A 22519-nucleotide genomic window follows, 5' to 3' on the forward strand; every position below is an offset into this window, starting at 1 on the left:
AAGAAAATGATGAATGATTTTATGAGGATTCTTATATATCAAATACTGAAGATGTTAAAGACGTTAAAATTGGTATTTGGATCTCCTGTAAAAGTAAAGGAACACGCATATTATGCCTTCTGAATATCCACTTAAGGGGAAGTGTTAAGGAGGGTAAATTCTTAAAATGAGCATATCTACAGTATATCAAAAACTTACCACATATTACAGACATGAAAATTGGTATTTTTAATCTCTTTTAAAAATAAAGTAACACGTATTTTTTGTTTCGGATAAAACACGTGGGGGTTGGAGTTGTATAAAAGACTGTGAAAGGGGATGATTTCTTTTTATGAGGATACTTATACCTCAATTACTGAAGATGACACAGACATGAAAATTTGCATTTGGAATCTCCTTTTAAAACAGAAACACGTATTCTTTTGTTTTAGAAAAATCCAATTAAGAGGGGAAGATAAATTAATTGAAAAATGAGTGAATTCTTTGTTTGAGCTTACTTATATCTCGAAAACGAAGGATGTTACGGACGAGTAAATAGGTATTTGGAATCTCGTTTAAAGGACTCACGTATTTTGTGGCGGGGGAGAGGGGGTGGAATCAACTTAAGGGAGCGTAAAAGGAGTTGAATTATTTTTGAGAGGATACAAATAATAAGAAGTGGACTTAAAACAATAAACCCCTAAGGGGGTTTTGTCTGGGGCTGAGAAATGATGACATAAATATGCATTTATATGAAACCGTTTGAATTATGAAGTTAAAATTCCAAATGATGTCCTAGGCGTTAAATAACAGAAGGTTTGAAACAAATTTAACCGCTCAGAGAGTTGTATGGGGGTTAAGATCCGAACACAAATATGTTCATTCCTTCCTCAGAAACGTTTTAACGTACGAAGACAACATTCAATTCCAAATCCTAGGTATGAAATAGGAAATATTTTCTAACGTTCCGACCCTAAAGTGTTAACTGAGGTTAGCTTCGTGAGCGAAATTATTCATCCCTCCAAAGCTGTTTGACGTACAAAGTTGTAATTTTACGAGAAGGGTGTTCTTTTATGTCCTGGGTGTAAAATATCGTATACTTAAAAATATTACCCTTGAATCAAGGTGTCGTAAAGCTAATGCAGTGAGCTCGCAGTTGTGATCAACAGCATTCTGTAAGAATGAAGCCAGCTCCCAGACGAAACTATCTTTACATCGGTCTGTTTTCAGACCAACTTTGCTTTACGGGAGCGAAAGATGGGTGAATTCAGGATATCTTATTCATAAGTTAGAAGTTACAGACATGAAAGTAGCAAGAATGATTGCTGGTACAAACAGGTGGGAACAATGGCAGGACGTTACTCGGAATGAGGAGATAAAGGCTAATTTAGGAATGAACTCGATGGATGAAGCTGTACGCATAAACCGGCTTCGGTGGTGGGGTCATGTGAGGCGAATGGATGAGGATAGGTTCCCTAGGAGAGTAATGGACTCTGTTATGGAGGGTAAGAGAAGTACAGGGAGACCAAGACGACGATGGTTAGACTCAGTTTCCAACGATTTAAAGATAAGAGGTATAGAACTAAATGAGGCCACAACACTAGTTGCAAATCGAGGATTTTGGCGACGTTTAGTAAATTCACAGAGGCTTGCAGACTGAACGCTGAAAGGCATAACAGTCTATAATGATAATGTATGTATGTATGTATGTATGTATGTATGTATGTATGTATGTATGTATGTATGTTGGGGTTTACATGGTCCCTTTCAGGCACTAACTTACTTTTTTTTAAATGAAAGTTGGCCTTCTGTACTCTAGATGTTAATAAATATTTAAAAACATTCACCCCTTAAAAAGTATTCATTCCTCCATTACTTTTCGACGTATAAAATCGAAATTTCACAGGTTGTCGCTTTTACACCCCAGATTTTAAATAAGATAGGGTTAAACACATTCAAATTCTTCCGTATGGGGTTCAAATGAGTGTTAGATCAGAAAATAAACCCAAAACGTTTGACGTACGAACTGAGTGCGCATTTTACAGGCTTAGCTGACACTGGGCTCTCCAAAATGTAAAACTTTGAATAGTAATTTTCAGTTTAAAGCCGTAGTAAAGCACGGGTATCTTGCGAGTATTACAATATTTTCCAGTGTAAAATCGTTCACTTCTTGTACGTAGGAAGTTTTCATACAACTCACGCAGGCATACTACCTAAAGCTGTCGTGCAGTGATGTACTTAGAATTTCTTCTTCGTTACGCATGTAGAATACGTCCTAAAGCCACTGAGAAGTGACGTGTACAGCTGTAGTGCAACGATGTACTTAGAATTGTTTCTTACGTATTACGCATGCAGAATACGTCAATTGTTTCTTTACACATTACGCATGTAGAACGACCTGAAGCCTCAGTGAAGTGATATGTACAGCTGTAGTGCAAGAATTGTTTCTTACACATTACTGCCTGCAGCACTGTACGACGGGTGATATAAGCCGAGGGGCAAACGAAGCTACTACTGTACCTACATCACTGTTTCAAGCTCCTCCCTCAGACAAACCATTTGCTAAAATGAATACATACAGTATATACCATACTGTACGAATTGCGGACATTCATACCTTTCGTGTGGTTATTTGTATTTATATCTCGAACAATCTGTACATTAACATATGAAAAACAAAATACGACAATTAAATTTACTTAGGAGTAGTTTAACATAATAATTAAAACTTATTGGACTGGAATATGCATGTGAAATTTGCAGAAAATAACGTGGAATAATTCAATCAATCACTACTGATCTGCAGTTAGACCAGCCGCCCAGGTGGCAGATTCCCTATCTATTGCTTTCCTGGAAATTTCTTAAATGATAGCAAAGAAATTGGAAATGTACTGAACATCGCCCTTGGTAAGTTATTCCAATCCCTAACTCCCCTCCTTATAAACCAATATTTGCCCCAATTTGTCCTCTTGAATTCCAACTTAATCTTCATATCGTGATCTTTCCTACTTTTAAAGACACCACTCGAACTTATTCGTCTACTAATGTCATTCCATGCCATCTCTCCACTTAGTTGAGCTGCTCGTCTTCTTTCTCCCAAGTCTCCCCAGCCCAAACATTGGAACATTTTTGTAACGCTACTCTTTTGTCGGAAATCACCCAGAACAAATCGAGCTGCTTTCCTTTGGACCGAGCTTGATAGCTGCAGTCGCTTAAGTGCGGCCAGTATCCACTATTCGGGAGATAGCAGGTTCGAACCCTACCATCGGCAGCCCTGAAGATGGTTTTCCGTGGTTTCCCATTTTCACACCAGGCGAATGCTGGGGCTGTACCTTAATTAAGGCCACGGCCGCTTCCTTCCCACTCCTAGCCCTTTCCTGTCCCATCGTCGCCATAAGACCTATCTGTGTCGGTGCGACGTAAAGCAACTAGCAAAAAAAGCTTTTCTTTGGATTTTTTCCAGTTCGTGAATCAAGTAATCCTGGTGAGGGTCCCATACACTGAAACCATACTCTAGTTGGGGTCTTGCCAGAGACTTATATGTACTCTCCTTTACATCCTTACTACAACCCCTAAATGCCCTCATAACCATGTGCAGAGATCTGTACCCTTTATTTACAATCCCATTTATGTGATTGCCCCAATGAAGACCTTTCCTTATATTAACACCGAGGTACTTACAATGACCCCCAAAAAGGAACTTTCACCCCATCAACGCAGTAATTAAAATCGAGAGGACTTTTACTATTTGGGAAACTCACAACCTGACTTTTTTTGCTAGTTGTTTTACGTCGCACCGACACAGATATGTCTTACGGCGACGATGGGATAGGGAAGGCCTAGGAATTGGAAGGAAGCGGCCGTGGCCTTAATTAAGGTAAGCCCCGGCATTCGCCTGGTGTGAAAATGGGAAACCACGGAAAACCTTCTTCAGGGCTGCCGACTATCTCCCAATTACCGGATACTGGCCTCACTTAAGCGACTGCAGCTATCGAGCTCGGTTTTCTTTAGAGATGAGCCATACACCTAGAAATTCATGTTTGTCATCTTTATCTTTTTCGTAGCTTACAAATTCTTCTTTCACTAGAATGAATACTCCCCCTCCCACCATTCCTCTCCTACCTCTACGATACACACTCCAGTTCCGTGAGAAAATTTCTGCATCCATTAAATAATTTCTCAGCCATTATTCAACTCCTGTTACAATATCTGGTAAGTATATATCTATTAAATTACTTAATTCTGGTCCTTTCTTTACAATACTTCTACAGTTCAACACTAACATTTTTATGTAATCCCTGCTTGACTTCCAGATCCCTGTACCCTTAACACCGCTCCCTAGGTCACACCGTTTCCCTGAATGTACCTCCATATAACCCTTCTAAACAAATTTCCTAACTTATACGTACTACTGCGCTTTAAGTGAAGGCCATCTGAGCGCTGATCCCTATCTCCTACCCACCCATTAGGATCTAGAAATCTCACTCCCAGTTTCCCACATACCCACTCCATAGTCTCATTCAAATCCCCAATCACCTTCCAGTCAGTATTCCACTGATAACAATCTCCGCTTCTATAAACCTCACCCGTGCTGCATTTACCAGATCAAACACATCCCCAACTATGTTGGTACTTATACCTGCTTGCCTTACGTTGTTGATACCAACGTGAAACACTACCACCTTCTCCTTTCCCTCCTCCTTATCTTCTATTTTCCTCAACATCTGCCTTAACTTGATTCCTGGATAACACTTTACCCTGGTTTCCTTTCCTCCACACACTCTCCCAACTTGTCTAACAATGGAATCCCCCCTGACCAGAGCCTCAACCCTACCCACCTCATTTGGTCTCCTCCCCTCCTAGTCAGCCCTCTCTTTCTTGACGGCTGCAGAAGCTACTTCATCCTCCCTTTTATCCATCACATGACCCTGTTCCACCTGTCTTTTCCTATTCTCTACTATACATTTCCCTTTCGTACCTTTTCCTTTCCTCCTACTTCCACACATCTTGTACCGATTTGATCCTGAATAGAGCCCATAGCCTGCAATCTCTTTCCCCTTCCCCTTCCCCTTAAGACATTGGACCAAGGTAGTCACTCAAAAGTGCACTCAAAATATACAATAAATAACTTCAAATGTTCCATTACGGATAGTGTAACGTAATAATAACAACACAGTTGCACACATATTCATAGATAACTGAAGTATTTCCAATACCCTAACGGTGCGATTTAAGTGTGGATTAAGGGGTACAATGATTCACTTATAGCTTTACCCTGTAAATACAACACCATCACATACAAATTTACATAACATTTACATGATATTGGTGTTCTTCCCTTGCTTTTTTTCCTTTCCTTTCCTTTCCTTTCCTTTCCTTTCCTTTCCTTTCCTTTCCTTTCCTGTCCTTTCCTTTCCTTTCCTTTCCTTTCCTTTCCTTTCTTTCTTTTGTTTTCTTTTTTAGCGTTAACTTGAATTGGCATGAGCTGGACAATTGAGTATATAAATAATTCAAACTACTCATCCCTTATACCAAGTGATCATATTTTACTACATTTCAGGTGATCGGTGGGGAGAGATACGGCTCTCAAGGCCAAGGCTATGGGTACTGGGCTCCAGAGGAAGACGGGGTGAGCCTTACGTGGAAGGACGTCAATCTCTACACCAAGTCCATGCAGGGCAACTTCTTCAGGAGGAAAGCCGTTTACAAGAGGATCGTTACTGATGGTAAATAGCCACTTGAGTCAACTTCGGACAACGCACAGTTGTTGAATATGTCTATTTAGTGCAAAATTACACAAGTACTAACTGTAAGTCGCTAAAACTAATATCCACTAGGACTTTGTAATGAACTATCTTATGTTTTGGAAGTTGTATTGTATCTGTCGAAGAAAACTTATTGGATTAGACCTGATAGATGTCAGTGAAACATGCGTGAATGATCAACTAACATAACCTAAATACATTTAATGGTAATAATTATGTTGCTGTGAAATCAACGGTAGTGTAATGTTACTGAAAAATAACTGCACGGCTCGGAGCATTTATCTGGTGATGACATAGGATGACCATGCGCATGCACTATGTAAATACAGTATACGTATAGTTCTCTTTTAATGTTACATAACCGGGCGAGTTGGCTGTGTGGCTAGGGGCGCACAGCTGTGAGCTTGCATCCGGGATATAGTGGGTTCGAACTCCACTGTCGGCAGCCCTGAAAATGGTTTTCCGCGGTTCCCATTTTCACACCAGCAAATACTGTGGCTGTGCTTTAATTAAGGCCGCGGCCGCTTCCGTCCCACTCCTAGGCTTTCCCTACCCCATCTGTGTCGGTGCGACATAATGCAAAATTGTAAAAAGAAGAAGTTACATAAAACACTTTGTACCGAAAGTGAGATGTTGACGACACAAACAGAATGTCACGATCTGCAAGACTATTTTTCTAATACGAACAGCATATGGATACATATCATAATATTAGGGTTTTAACGCTTCTGTGCCATTTATAATGGTAGCTAAAAAACTATTATGTAGTATGAACAAGGTGCGAAATTATGGGTTGCCGGGACGGTGGGGTTTGTCCACACCGACGATTTTACTCCAAAAATGCACCCCACTAACATTTCCCGGAGGGGGCATTCTTTTTCTTTATAAAACGATACGAATAAATATTAAAACAGGCGTTGATGAAAATAATGTATTTTACTATGTGTATTTCCAAGAAAATAACAGGAAAAATGCATGTCTTCTATAAATAATAGAATGGCAATGCACACTGTGGCAACTCCGCTTCAAAAAATGCTTATATTACGGAACGAAAAATGGAGTTTCAGATATTTAAGTATATATTAACTGTCAGCCGCTCGCTCTACAGCAGGGCCTCTCAAGCGCCCAAAATCTCACGCGTGCAAATCGAGGCACAAGAGCTCCGCGCACTGTGCATCGGTGCCGCTCGGTGCCGCTCGGACCAACGCTTCGTCTCTACGCTACTCGGCTTAGCTCGGCTAAACTCGGCTCTACTCGGCTCAAGTTAGCTCGGATTTAGAGCACTACGGAGCAAGTGCCGTAGAGGGAGACAGGGGGAGCGAGCGAGACAGGCGTGAGGAAAGAAAGAGTAAGCGCTATTGCTCCAAATCGAGGAGTGGGGGTTCTGCACTCTGGTCAACCAAGGGAAGTCGTCTTTTGCACCGTGCACACTGCATGCACCAAGCGCATGCACCCTGAGAGGCCCTGCTCTACAGTATACCGGCCGTGCGGTTAGGGGCGCGCAGCTGTGAACTCGCATCCTGGAGATAGTGGGTTCGAACCCCACTGTCGGCAGCCTTGAATATGGTTTTCCGTGGTTTCCCATTTTCACCCCAGGCAAATGCTGGGGCTGTACATTTAAGGCCACGGTCGCCTCCTTCCCATTCCTAGGCCTTTCCTGTCCCATCGTCGCCATAAGACCTATCTGTGTCGGTGCGACGTAAACAAATAGCAAAAAACCTCTACAATCTTGTGTTAAGTGATGAACAGTGTTAGTGCGCCTTAGGCTAGTTTTCACCACTTAATTTATTATCTCGATTTACCAAAACTAAGTTTTCGTTTCAATATAAATTTGAACCTTAATTTTTACATGCTGACGGAGGGAAAACGAATTACTACTTGCTGCCGCCACTATCGAAATGTAAACAATGTTTTATTACATTCGGTGTTTGCAAATAATTGATCATAAATTATATCCTCTGTTAACCAGAATTGAAGCAAGAAACCTAATATGTCGTTCCAAGAGAAGGAATTGTTATTGAATTTGGTGGGAGAAAACATTAATATCATCTATATATATAAAACTAGCAAATACCCGCGGCTTCGCTCGCGTGGATTTCGTAATTTAATCAAAGTAATCATTCTTCGGCATTGTACTAAGACATTATCTGAAAATTCCTAAAGTATAAAAACCTAAAAATTGAGTCTCATTTTCCCCAAAATTATTTTTAAACCATGTTTGTGGTATTACCTTTTGGAGTTAAGACGACCATGCAACATAGAACTGTTCATGTGAGAAACAGTCATCTCTCAAGTCGAAAAAATAAATACATGTTTCTTTATTTTTAAAGGATATTCCAAGTACCTATTCCCACATCTGTAACATCTCCGATTCTTGAGATATACATAAAAAGAAGTCGACCCCTTGGTCATTCCTTCCCCCAACCCCACCCACATGCCTATCTAAGAGTATATTTCGAGAGCAAAAATACACGTTTCTTTATTTTTAAAGGAGATTCGAAATACCAACTTTCACGTCTGTAACATCTTCAGTTTTTAAGATATAAGTATCCTCATTAAAAATAATCCAACTATTTTTCACTTCTTTTCACCCTTGTTAAGTGCGTTCCCCGGAAACTTAAAGGTGCATGTTCCTGTATATTTTTTTTTGCTAGGGGCTTTACGTCGCACCGACACAGATAGGTCTTATGGCGACGATGGGATAGGAAAGGCCTCGGAGTTGGAAGGAAGCGGCCGTGGCCTTAATTAAGGTACAGCCCCAGCATTTGCCTGGTGTGAAAATGGGAAACTACGGAAAACCATTTTCATGGCTGCCGATAGTGGGATTCGAACCTACTATCTCCCGGATGCAAGCTCACAGCCGCGCGCCTCTACACGCACGGCCAACTTGCCCGGTCGAGTATTTTTAAAGAACCTTCCAAATACCAAGTGTATTGTGTCTAACATGTTAAGTTTTTGACATATAATGTAGATATTCCGGTACTCATTTTAAAAATTCACCTGCTTTTCAAATTATTTTTCGCTCCTTAACTGCATTTTCCGAAAATAAAAAAAAATACGTGTTTCATTATTTTTAAAGGAGATTCCAAAGACCAATTTTCATATCTGTACGTCTGTAACCCCTTCACTTTTTGAGATTAATGTATACTCATAAGAATAACTCATTTCTTGTTCTTGGCTTCTTTCCATTCCTCTCCCGCCTTAAGTGGTCTTCCGAAAACAAAAAAGTACGTGTTTATTTATTTTGAAAGGAAAATCAAAGCACCAACTCTCACGTCTGTGACAGCTTCAGTTTTTAAGATATCAGTTTATAAGATAGAGTATCTTCATAAACATATCTCAGCTCCTTATTTACTTATTTTTAACCACACACCCCTTACGTCGATTTTGCGAGAAAAAACAAATGCGTGCTTCTTAATTTTTAAAGAAGATTCCAAGTACTAATTTTCACGTCTGTAACATATTCAGTTTTTGAGATATAAGTATACTCATAAAAGTAATTCAACTCCTTTATCACCCTCGCCCCCTTTCCCTGTTAAGTTGATTCCCCCTCCAATAAACTGCGTGTTTCCTTATTTTTAAAGGAGATTCCAAATACCAATTTTCACGTCTTTAAAATCTTTAGCTTTTGAGGCATAAGTATCGTCATACAAAGAATTCAACTATTTTTTCAATTCATTCAACCCCCTTAAGTGGATTTTCCGAAAATAAAAGAACACGTGTCTCTTTACTTTGAAAGAAGATCCAAATACCCATGTTCATGCCTCTTAATATCTTCAGTTTTTGAGATGTAATTATCCTCTTAAAAAGAATTCAACTCCCTTTTCACCCCAGCCTGTTAAATTGATTCCACCCCCCTCCAAGAAATGCGTGTTTCTTTATTTTTAAAGGAGATTCCATATACAAATGTTCACGTGTGTAACCATAAGTTTTTTAGATATAAGGTTCTCCATAAATTGAATTAAAGTTTTTCACTTCCTTTCACCATTCTTCATTAAGTGAATTTTCCGAAAAGCAAAAAAACTTGTTTCTTTTTTTATAAAGGAGTTCCAAAAGCCAATTACCACGAGTGTAACATCTTCAGTTTTGAGATATATGTATCCTCATAAAAAGGAATTAAACCCCTTCTTCACCAACCCCGCCCCCAAGTTGACTTCCACCCCAAAATGCGTGTTTCTTCATTTATAAAGGAGATTCCAAATACTAATTTTCACGTCTGTAACATCTTTAGTTTTTGAGATATAAGTAACCTCATACAAAGTATTCAACTATTTTTTAATTAATTCACCCCCCTTTCCCTTAAGTGGATTTTCCACACACAAAAGATTACGCGTTTCTTTACTTTGAAATAAAATTCCAAATACAAATTTTCAGGTCTGTAACATCTTCAATTTTTGAGATATACGGTAAGTAACCTCATGAAAATAATTCAACTCCTTTTTCACTCCACCCCGCCCATTAAGTCGGTTTCCCAACACCAAAATGAGTGTTTCTTTATTGTTAATGGAGATTTCAACTACCAATTCCCACGTCTGTAACCTTCAGTTTTGAGATATAAGTTTCTCGAGAAAAAGAACTCAACATTTTTACTTCCTTTCACACCAACCACTCAAGTGAATTTTCAAAAAAAAAAAATAGTACCCGTTTCTTTAACAGAGCTTCCGAATACCAATTATCACGACTGTAACATCTTCAGTTTTTGAGATACATTCATCGTAAGAGGAATTTATCTCCGTTTTCATCCCCCCTGCCCCCTTCCAAGTTGATTCCCACAGCAAATGCGTGTTTCTTTATTTTTAAATGAGTTTCCAAATACCAGTTTTCACGTTTGTAACATGTTTAGTTTTTTTGGTATATACGTACATTCTGATACAAATAATTCAAATATTTTTCCAATTCATTCAACCTCCCCTTGTTTAGGTTTTTTCCGGAAACCAGAGAATACGTGTTTCCTTATTTGTAAGGTGATGGCAAATACCAATTTTCACGTCCGCAACATGTTAAGTTTTGAGATATACTGTAGACACGCTTTTAAAAATTCGCCCCCTTTTTCAGTTCCCCTTAAGTGGATTTTCCGAAAAAAATGTTTCCTTACTTCTACAGGAAATTCCAAACACCAGTTTTCAAATCTGTAACATGTTACGACGTGTCCGAGATAATTTGCAGGTATATTGTTTTTAGAAATTGACTCCGTCTATCACTCATGTTCAACCCCTATTCGTCGAATTATCCAAAAACACAAAAATAGGTGTTTCTTTATTATCAAAGGAGATACCAAATTTCAATTTTCATTCCTGCAACATCTTCAGTTTTTGAGATATAAGTCTCCTCATAAAAAGGTGTTCAACACCCTTTCCCCCTTTTCTCACCCCTTAATGGGATTTTCCAAAAACAAAAAAGTTTGGAGATATAGATAAACTCATTTTAAAAATTCACCCCTTTTCAACCCCCCCCACTATTTGGATTTTCAAAAAACAAAAAGATAAATGTCTCTTTATTTTTAAGGGAGATCCCAAACACCAATTTTCAGGTCTGTAATATCTTCAATTTCTGAGATGTAAGTGTCCTCATTAAAGGCATTCAACCACTTTTTCACCCCTTTTCACTCGTCCTGTTAGGATTTTCCGAAAACAAATAATACCCGTTTCTTTATTTTTAAAGGAGATTCTAAAAATTAATTTTTACATCTGTAAACTTTTAATGTTTTGAGATACAGACTCACTCATTTTAAGAATTCACCCCCCTTATCACGCCCCATTATTTGGATTTTCCAAAAACAAAAAATACGTGTTTCTTTATTTTAAAGGAGATTCTAAATACCAGTTTTTTACATCTGTAAACTTTGAAAGTTTTGAGATATAGATACACTCATTTTAAAAATTCATCTCCTTTTCACCCCCATAATTGGATTTTCCAAAAACAAAAACATACATGTTTCTGTATCTTTAAGGAAATCCCAAATACCAATTTTCAGGTCTTTAATATATTCAGTTTCTGAGGTAAAAGTATTCTCAATAAAGGCATTCAACCCTTTTGTCACCTTTTATCACCCTTCCTATTGGGATTTTCCGAAAATAAAAAATACGTGTTTCTTTATTTATGAAGGAGATTTTAAATACCAATTTTTACATCTGTAAACTTTCAAAGTTTTGAGATATAGATACAGTCATTTTAAAAATTCACCCCCTTTTCACCCTCGCATTAATTGGATTTTCCACAAACACAAAATACGTGTTTCTTTATTTTTAAAGGAGATCCCAAATACCAATTTTCAGGTCTGTAATATCTTCAGTTTCTGAGATATAAGTATCCTCATTAAAGGTATTCAACCCATTTTTCACCCTTTTTCACCCCTCCTATTGGGATGTTCCGAAAACCAACAAATACGTGTTTCCCTATTTTTAAAGAAGATTCCAGAAACCAATTTTTATTTCTGTAAACTTTCAATGTTTTGAGATATAGATACACTCATTTAAAAATTTCACCCCCCCTTTCCACCCCCTTAGCGACGGAATATCCAAAAATCATCTCCTAGCGAGCACTTACATGTTAATATGAATGTATTCCCAAAATTTCATTTCTTTATGTCCAGTAGTTTTGGCTCGGCGATGATGAATCAGTCAGTCAGTCAGTCACTCAGTCAGGACAAGTTATTTTATATATTTTTAAAAAAGGATATCTATATCTCAAAAATTCAAAAGTTTACAGACATAAAACTTGGTATTTGGTATCTCCATTAAAAATAAAGAAACACGTGTTTTTTGTTTTCGCAAAATCCCATTAAAGGAAGTGAAAAAGGGGGAAAATTGGTTGAAAACATTTTATGAGGATACTTATATCTAAAAAACTGAATATGTTAGACATGAAAATTGGTATTTGAATCTCTTTTAAAAATAAGGAATTAGTATATTTTTGTTTCTGAAAAATCCAATGAATAAGGGGTGAACTGGAGTGACAAACGGGATGGAATTAAAAAAAATAAACCTAGGCCTATGCCTACAATATTTCTCAGACACTTAATATGTTACAGACTTGAAAACTGGTACTTGGAATCTCCTGTAAAATTAAAGAGACATAGATAATTTTTTTTCGTAAAATCCACTTAAGGGGAACTAAAAAACGGGGTTAATTTTTACAATGAGCATATCTACAGAATATCTCAAAAACATCACATGTCACAGGAGTGAATATTGGTATTATTAATCCCTTTCAAATATAAGAAACAAGTATTTTTGGTTTTCGAAAAACCACTTGGAGGAGGGGAAGGGCGGGTAGAAAGGACTGAAAAGTGGATTGAATTCTTTTTCTTAGGTCACCGATAACTCAAAAAACTGAAGACGTTACAGCCGTAAAAATTGGTTATTGGAATCTCATAAAGAAATGCATATTTTTTGTTTTCGGAAAATCCACTTAGGCAGGGGTGAAAATTGAAAATATAGTTAAATTATTTGTATGATCTACTTATATCTCAAAAACTAAAGAATGTGCAGACATGAATATTGGTGCTTGGAATCCCCTTTAAAAGTAAAATAATACATAATCCTTTGATTTCAGAAAATCCAATTAAGGGGGGGGAGAAAGAATTGAAAATTATTGAATTATTTGTATGAGGATACTTCTATCTTATGGAAACTAAAGTTGATACAGACGTGAAAATTGTTATTTAGAATCTCACTTAAAATAAAGAAACGCGCATTTTAGGGGGAAAATAAACTTGACAGGGAGGGTGTGAAAAGGAATTGAATTCCTTTTATGAGGACACATAACTCAAAAACTGAAGATGTTACAGTCGTGATAATCGGTATTTATTTATTAATGTCTTTCTGTACATGGCGGGGCTCAGGCTATGAAGCCTGCTATTATGCCAAACCATATAATTATGCACCTGTATAAACATAATATACTGAACATTATAACTACTTAAAAAATAAGTTAATTATAATTTAAAGTTAATGTGAAATGTAATTTGTATGAGATGTAAAGCATCATAAAAATCATTTTAACATTTTAAAATTAATTTATAATAATTACTATTATTAGAGCTATATCTCGAAAAATATAAACTATAATGTTTCTAACCTTACATTGACATTTTATTCATTTAACTTAATAATCTAAAATTTAAGGGTACTTCTAAGAGTAAATCAATCTGAGTGTAGGTAAAATTTCCAGCACATTCTTCTGAATAGCTTTAGGTTGCTTATGTCTCTAATTTAGAAGCTCCTTTATAAATAAACACGTATTCTTTGTTTTCGAAAAATTCACATAAAGAGGGAGGGTGAAAGGAAGTGAAAAAATTTATTTCTTTTCTTGTGGATACTTATATCTCAAAAACTGATGGTTACAGACGTGAAAATTGGTGTTTGGAATCTCCTTTAAACATAAAGAAACACGCATTTTGGGAGGAATCAACTTAACGGGGATGGGGTGAAAAAGGAGTTGAATTATTTTTGTGAGAATACTTATATATACAAAAGAAAAGATGTTACAGACGTGAAAATCGGTATTTGGAATCTACTTTAAAAACAAGGGAACACATCTTCTTTTGTTTTCGGAAATCCACTTACGGGGGGAATGAATTGAAATATTCGTTGAATTATATGTATGAGGATACTTATATCTCTAAAAGCCAGAGATGTTACAGACGTGAAACGTGGTATTTGGAATCTCCTTTAAAAATAACGAAATGCATATTTTTTTGTTTTCGGAAGTCCACTTAAAGGGAGAGGGGTGGGAAAAAGGGAAAAAGAAATTGAATTAATTTTATGAGGACACTTTTTACTCAAAAACTGAAGACGTTACAGACGTGAACGTTGGTACTGTATTTTCAATCTCCCTTAACAATAAAAAACACATACTTTTCGTTTTCGGAAAATACACTTAAGGCGTTGAAAGGAATTGAAAAAGTGGATGAATTTTGAAAATGAGTACCGGTATATCTACAGTATATGTCAAAAACTTAACATGTTACAGATATGAAACTTGGTATTTGGAAAGCCCTTTAAGAATACAGAGGCACGTACTTTTTTCGGAAAAGGCACTTAACGGGGAGTGAAAAGAAGTGAGAAAAGAAGTGAATAATTTTTAAAATTTTAAAATAAACATTTTTTTCGATTTTAGAGAAGACTGTTTCTCATATGTACAGATTTATGTTGCATGGTCATCTTAGCCCAAAAGGCAATAACACAAACGTGGTTTATAAAGAGTTTCCGGGGTAAATGAAACTCAATTTGTCGGTGAATGCTTATACTGTAGGGATTTTCAGATAATGTCTTAGTACAGTACCGAGGAACGATTACTTTTATTATTTTACTAGCAAGATACCCGTGCTTCGCTACGGTATTACACTGAAATTTATAATTGAATGTTATTGTTTTAGATATATAATCCGCCGAAAATTGCGATCCGACTCGTTTTCTGCGAGAATCCGCCAAAATTCGCGATCTGACTCGTTTTCTAATAGATTACGGCAAGTTCCCTCCCATTTTTCAATCTTACTTTCCAGCAATCAATTTCGTACTTCCCGGGGTAGGTCCAGATATTCTACCCGGTCAGTAGGGTCCCTAAATCTTTGGCATCTTTTCCTATAAGCATTTTTAATATGGATCAAATCTTACAGGAGATCCGGCGTGGTGTCGTCTTGGGTGCCTTGGCGGTACTGAACCCACCGCCGGACTGCATTCTTAGTCATTACCCGTCCAGGACCCGTTTCCAGCGCGGTCCACACATTTGACGACCGTCCAGAATATTATTATTATTATTATTATTATTATTATTATTATTATTATTATTATTATTATTATTATTATTATTATTATTATTATTATTATTATTATTATTATTATTATTATTATATGTTCTGGACCCCACAGCAAGATGCAAGACCGCTACTTAGCGGTAAATTACATCTGCTGCCATTGTCATTGTTGACAATGCGACCAGCACCATTGTCGCGGGTAGGCAAGTGTGCGGATTTTCTGACGATACGAATGACTCACTTCCGTGCATTATTGACTTTATTATACAGGTAAACAATTTTGACGGTCAATCGCATTCCTATCGTTTATATCAAATGTGTTTACATTTTTATTTATATGCCAGGAGAATCTACTGTAATCTAAGAACGTTCTCCGAAGGAAAAGAAGGCTGTTGAAAACGAACTCAGGAAAGATTAAAAACGATCGATTTATGATCGGAATAAGTACATCGAAAATCTACAGCCTGTTTCCAGTCATTCGACAGGGCCAGGAATGGAATGAATAAAGCCCCATCTCGCGGCGACAATAGGAATTGTGCAGGCTGCCGAAGCACTCCTCTGGGGCATTGATCGATGAATGACAAATGAAATGAAATATTGGACAGTGTTGCTGGAATGAATGATGACAGGAAAAATCGGAGTAAACGGAGAAAAACCTATCCCGCCTCCGCTTTGTCCAGCACGAATGTCACATGGAGTGACCGGGATTTGAACCACGGAACCCAGCTGTGAGAGGCCGGCGCGCTGCCGCCTGAGCAACGGAGGCTCCTCATAAGTACATTATGAACAGTAAAATCAATTGGTCTCACCTCCTTTTACACCCCACCGCAGTTAAGTTTATTAACCCCCCCCCCACCAAAAAAATTAAAAGAAGGCGTGTTTCTTTATGTTTAAAGGAGATTCCAAGCACCAATGTTCACGTCTATTACCTTCAGTTTTGAGATATAAGTATCCCCATAAAAATAATTCACTTTATTTCACTTCCTTTCACCCCCCCCCCCCGCCCAAGTGAATTATCCGGCAAAAATACTGTTAATTTAATAGTAAAGGATATTCTAAATACAAATTATCACGACTCTAACTTCTTCAGTTTTTTATTTATGTGTCCTCATGAAAGGAATTCAACTTTTTTTCACTCCCGCCCCCCAAGATGGGTTCCCCCCAAAACGCGTTTTTCTTTGTTTTTAAAGGAGATCCAAATACCAATGGTCACGTCTGTAACAACTTTAGTTTTTATTAGTTGTATGTATTCTCATACAATTAAGTCAATTAATTTTTCAATTCTTTCAGCCCATCCCCCTTCATATGATTTTATGAAAATACGTCTTTCTTTACTTTTAAAGCAGATTCCAAATATCAAATTTCACGTCTGTAAAATCTTCATTTTTGAGATATCAGTAGCCTAATTAAAAGAATTCAACACCATTTTCAGTCACTTTTAACCCCCCCCCCCCCCATCCACCCAAGTGTTATTTCCGAAAACTAAAAATACACGTTTCTTTATTTTTAATAGAGATTAAAAATACCATTTTTTACTTCTGTAACGTTGAGTTTTTTGAGATACTGTAGAAATTCTCATTTTAAAATTTCACCCCTTTTTAGTTCTACTTAAATGGAGTTTCCAAAAACAAATCACCTATGTTTCTTTATATTTACAGGAGATTCCAAATACACACTTTTTTCGTCTGTAATATTTTACGTTTCTCAGATATTCTGTAGATATAGTCTTTCAAATAATTCACCCCAATTTGTCACTCCTGTTTAACCGTCATTAATTGAATTTTCCAAAAACAAAAAATACGTGTTTCTTTATTTTTAAAGGAGATCCCATATACAAATTTTCAGTTCTCTAATTCTTCAGTTTCTGAGATGTATGTATCCTCATTAAAGGCACTCAACCCATTATTCGCACTTTTACAGGCACTCAACGCATTATTCACACATTTACAGCCCTCCTATTGCGATTTACGGAAAACAAAAAAATACTTGTTCCTTTATTTTTAAAGGAGATTATAAATACCAATTTTTTACATCTGTAAACTTTTAAAATTTTAAGTTGTAGCCACACTCATTTTGAAAATTCACCCCCCTTTTCACCCCCTATTATTTGGATTTTCCAAAAACGAAAAATACCTGTTTCTTTATTTTTAAAGTAGATCCCAAATACCAATTTTCAGGTCTATAATATCTTCATGTTCTGAAATATAAGTAGCCTCAGTAAAAGCATTCAACCCATTTTTCACCCCTTTTCACCCTTCCTATTGGGATTTTCTGAAAACAAAAAATACGTGTTTCTTTATTTTTAAAGGAGATTCTAAATACCAATTTTTATATCTATAAACTTTAAAAGTTTTGAGATTTAGATACACTCATTTTAAAAATTCACCCCCTTTTCACCCCCTATTAATTGGATTTTCCGAAAACAAAAAAATACGTGTTCCTTTATTTGTAAAAGAGATCCCAAACACCAATTTTCAGGTCTGTAATATTCTCAGTTTCTGAGATATAAGTATCCTGATTAAAGGCATTCAACCCATTTTTCACCCCTTTTCACCCCTCCTATTGGGATTTTCCGAAAACAAAAAATACGTGTTTCTTAATTTTTAATGAAGATTCTAAAGACCAATTTTTACACCTGTAAACTTTAAAAGTTTTGAGATACAGATGCACTCATTTTAAAAATTCCACCCCCTTTTTACCCTCCCATTAATTGGTTTCTCCAAAAACAAAAAATGCGTGTTTCTTTATTTTTAAAAGAGATCAAAAGTACAAATTTTCAGGTCTGTAATACCTTCAGTTTCTGAGATATAAGAACCGGAATCCTGATTAAAGGCATTCAACCCATTTTTACCCTTTTTCACCCCTCCTATTGGGACTTTCTGAAAACAAAAAAATACGTGTTTCCTTATTTTTAATGAAGATTCTAAATACCAATTTTTACATCTGTAAACTTTTAAAGTTTTGAGATATAGATACACTCATTTTAAAATTTCACCCCCCTTTTCACCCCCTTAGCGACGTTATATCCAAAAACCCTCTCTTAGCGAGCACCTACATCTTAATATGAATATATCCTCAAAATTTCACTTCTTTATGTCCAGTAGTTTTGGCTCGGCGATGATGAATCAGTCAGTCAGTCAGTCAGGACAAGCTATTTTATATATATAGATGAAATCCACGCGAGCGAAGCCACGGGTAATTGCTAGTCTATATGCATGCTAACAGACCGTTGCAACATGCTACAAACTTTTGTTTATCCCATTGTTGCATTGCAACCTGGGACGGAGTGGACAATGTGCACTTTATGCACGATGGGGCGCCTCCCCATTTTGCATTGATTTCGCGAGAATGGCTTGACAATGCTTTTCCGGGCCGCGTTATTGGACGTCGCGGATATGTTGAGTGACCAATGAGAAGTCCAGACTTGACACCATTGGATTTTTCCTCTGTGGGTATTTGAAAGAGAAGGTGTATGCCAGAAAACCGCGTGACTTGGAAACTTTGGAAACAGTCATTAGGAAAGAGTGTGCGCTGTTACCAAACGACATCAGAAACATTGGTCCCCGACTGCAACGGTGTGCTGCTAATGCTGGTGCCTACGTTGAAATATGAAATGGCAAGGACCATAATACATAATAGAATTGAAAGCAACCATGTAGCATTGTTAATGACAGAATAATAGTGAAATAAAAATAGGGATATAATAGTGGATCACCCTGTATATAAAATAACATGTCCTGACTGACTGACTGACTGACTGACTGACTGACTGACTGACTGACTGACTGACTGACTGACTGACTGACTGACTGACTGACTGACTGACTGACTGACTGACTGACTGACTGACTGACTGAATGATCATCGCCGAGCCAAAACTACTGGACATAATGTAACGACATTTTTGAGGTACATTTATGTTAGAGCGTAGATGCTCACAAAGGGAGGGTTTTGGGATATTCCGTCGCTAAGGGGGTGAAAAGGTGGGTGAATTTTTAAATGAATATAAATAAATCTCAAAAACTTAAAAGTTTACATATGTAAAAATTGGTATTTGCAATCTCCTTTAAAAATAAAGAAACCCGTATTTTTTGTTTTCGGAAAATAAATTAACGGGGGTGAAAAAAGGTGAAAAAGGGTTTGAATACCTTTTATGAGGATATTTACACCTCAAAAAATGAAGATGTTACAGACATGAAATTTAGTGTTTAGAATCTCCTTTAAAAATAAAGAAACACGTACTTTTTTGGAAAATCCAATTAATAGGGGGTGAACAGGAGTAACAAAGGGGGGGGGGGGTTTAGAAGGACTGTATCTACAGTATATCTCATAAACTTAACATATTACAGACGTAAAACTGATACTGTATTTGGAATCTCCTGTAAATGTTAAGAGACATAGATAATTTTTTCGGAAAATCCACTTAAAGGGAACTAAAAAAGGGGGTGAATTTATAGAATGAGCATACCTACAGTATATCTCAAAAATTTAACATTTTACAGAAGTGAAAATTGGTATTTTTAATCCCTTTCAAAAATAAGAAACACCTACTTTTTATTTTTGGAAATAAACCACTTGGGTGGGTGTGGGGCTAGAAAGGACTAAAAAGTGGGTTGAATTATTTTTTTAGGATACTGATATCTCAAAAACTGAAGATGTTATATACGTCAAAATTGATGATTGGAATCTCCTTTAAAAGTAAAGAAATGCATATTTTTTGTTTTCGAAAAATCCACTCAGGCGGGGATGAAAAAATTGAAAAATTAGTTACATTATTTGTATGGGACTACTTATATCTCAAAAACTAAAGATGTTGCAGCCGTGAAAGTAGGCATTTGGAATCCACTTTAAAAATAAAGTAACACACATTCCTTTGATTTCAGAAAATCCAATTAAGGGTGGTGAAAGAATTGAAAAATTATTAGTATTATTTGTATGACGATACTTATATCTTATGAAAACTAAATCTGATTGAAAATTGGTATTTGGAATCTCCTTTAAAATAAAGAAACGTGCATTTTAGGGGGAAGATAAACTTGGGGGGGGGGGGATGAAACGGAGTGTAATTCCTTTTATGAGGACATATATCTCAAAAAATGAAGATGTTACAGTAGTGATAATTGGTATTTAGAAGCTCCTTTATAAATAAAGGAACACGTATGTTTTGTTTTCGAAAAATTCACTTAAGAGGGAGGATGAAAGGAAGTGAAAAAATTGAATTCCTTACATGTGGATAATTATATCTCAAAAATGAAGGTTTCAGACGTGAAAATTGGTATTTTGAATCTCCTTTAAACGCAGTCTAGCCTAAGCCAGTAACGGGTGCGGATGTGCTGAGTCGAGTGTGCCGGTAGAGCGGGAGTGGAGTGTGAGTGGTGTGTGCAAGAGGGAAGTGGAATGCGAAGAGGATGATTGGTGTGAAGCAATATCGGGTATTTATATGAAGATGGCAGGGGAGGTGGAAGAAGGATACGGCTAAAAGAGAGGAACGTAAAGTGGAACTAGGAATGAAGGGTGACTGGATGTTGGTGGCAGTGGTGGTTATAGTTCTGTTAGTCATAGGAGGCGTGGAAATTAACCCCGGGCCGATTTCCGGTGGCAACATGAGCTGGGAAGATGTGGAAGCCATAAAGAGGGTGATTAAGGAGGTGGTGGAAGAAGTTTGGCCGTTTGAACAGATTAAAACTATGATACAGGAGCAAGTGAAGGAGTTCGAAAATATGAGACAATGGATCCAGAAAAAAAGCAGACGAAACAATGACCAAAGTGGGGAACAGCGAGGGAGAAGTTGTGTTACTCAGAGAGAAAATAAGAAATATGGAAGAGGAGATCTGAAGCTGAAGACAGAAATAGAACGCAGTAGTCAGGAACGGAGGAAGAAATGCTTATTTATACATGGGGTACCGGAAGAAAAGGGAGAGTACAAAGTGGGGACAATTTATTAAGTTGTGGACGTCATCCAGAACAAAATGAAAATTAACTTCAGCGAAGTAGATATAGATGACGTGGAAAGGATAGGTAAAGCGCATGGAAACAGGCCTATAAAAATAAAGTTAATATCCACAATGATGGCTGAAATAGTGATAAGAAACGCGGGGAGCCTACAGAGTGAAAAATCTGGATCAAGAGAGACATGGGTAGAGAAGCGAACAAGAATCTGAAAATCGTAAATAAAAACATTTAATAAGGGCCAAACTTCAAGGATTAAGAGCGCACATTAGGGGGCAGCAATTAGTGGTAACTAATGGCAGATGGGTCACATTTTAGAATGTGACGAAATTACGGGCATTTGAGGAGGGCCTGATGCAGGAATCAGTGATAGAGAAGAGAGTGGAAGAAAGACAGGCAATAGAAAACAGCGCTGGAGAAGACGGACATGGTGAAAAGGAAAGATCAAATGGAAGCAGTGAGCTGTGTGATCTTAGTATGGCGTCGAGATTGGAGGAGATCAGAGAGTCGATTGTAAAAAGGAATCAGTGAAGTGCTGAGGAAGAGAAAAGCACAAGAAATAGCAAGTGGACAAACACATAATGAAAATAATAGTTTGAGGGAAGAAGTAAAAGTAAGAGGAACTATGATTAAAGGGAGAAGCATGAGTTTAAAGGAACTATGGGGTGAGAAAGGAAAAAGTGACAAAGGCATTGTAACGAGAAGTAAAAAGACAAGTAGTATTAGTAAGCAAGCTAGGTAATAATGAAAGATGATACGAGGAGGTGGTAGAGTGTGTGTATTGATTGTATGTGAGCCAAGAGTGAGGAAGTCATTGTATTGTAATTTAATGTGGAGTTTGGATTGGTGTAATTGGATTGTTATTCATAAGGGGATGATTTGGTGATATGTGATAGTGATTATGGTAAGTGGTAGAGTGTTTATGTTAGTTGTATAAGAGGAAGTAAATTTATGGTGGAAATGTATTGTCATTTGAAAGAGTTAGATTTGGTGGTGTAGGTGAGAAGAGTGATTAAATTATAGATATGGTATGGTACTTATTGAAGGAGTAAGAGGTGGTGGTATAATT

At 37.0% G+C, this 22519-nt stretch overlaps 1 protein-coding gene across 1 annotated transcript in view; it reads left to right on the plus strand.

Moving 5' to 3' along the window:
* The window catches only part of st (scarlet), a 580386-nt gene that overhangs the window by 205372 nt on the left and 352495 nt on the right, over positions 1-22519 (plus strand). The window contains exon 2 of the mRNA XM_067141853.2: positions 5540-5705. Coding sequence (XP_066997954.2) covers positions 5540-5705 — 166 coding nt within the window. The remainder of the gene's footprint in view (positions 1-5539; positions 5706-22519) is intronic.

This window comes from Anabrus simplex, chromosome 2, assembly GCF_040414725.1.
Source record: "Anabrus simplex isolate iqAnaSimp1 chromosome 2, ASM4041472v1, whole genome shotgun sequence".
In the NCBI taxonomy this organism is placed as follows: Eukaryota; Metazoa; Arthropoda; class Insecta; order Orthoptera; family Tettigoniidae; genus Anabrus; species Anabrus simplex.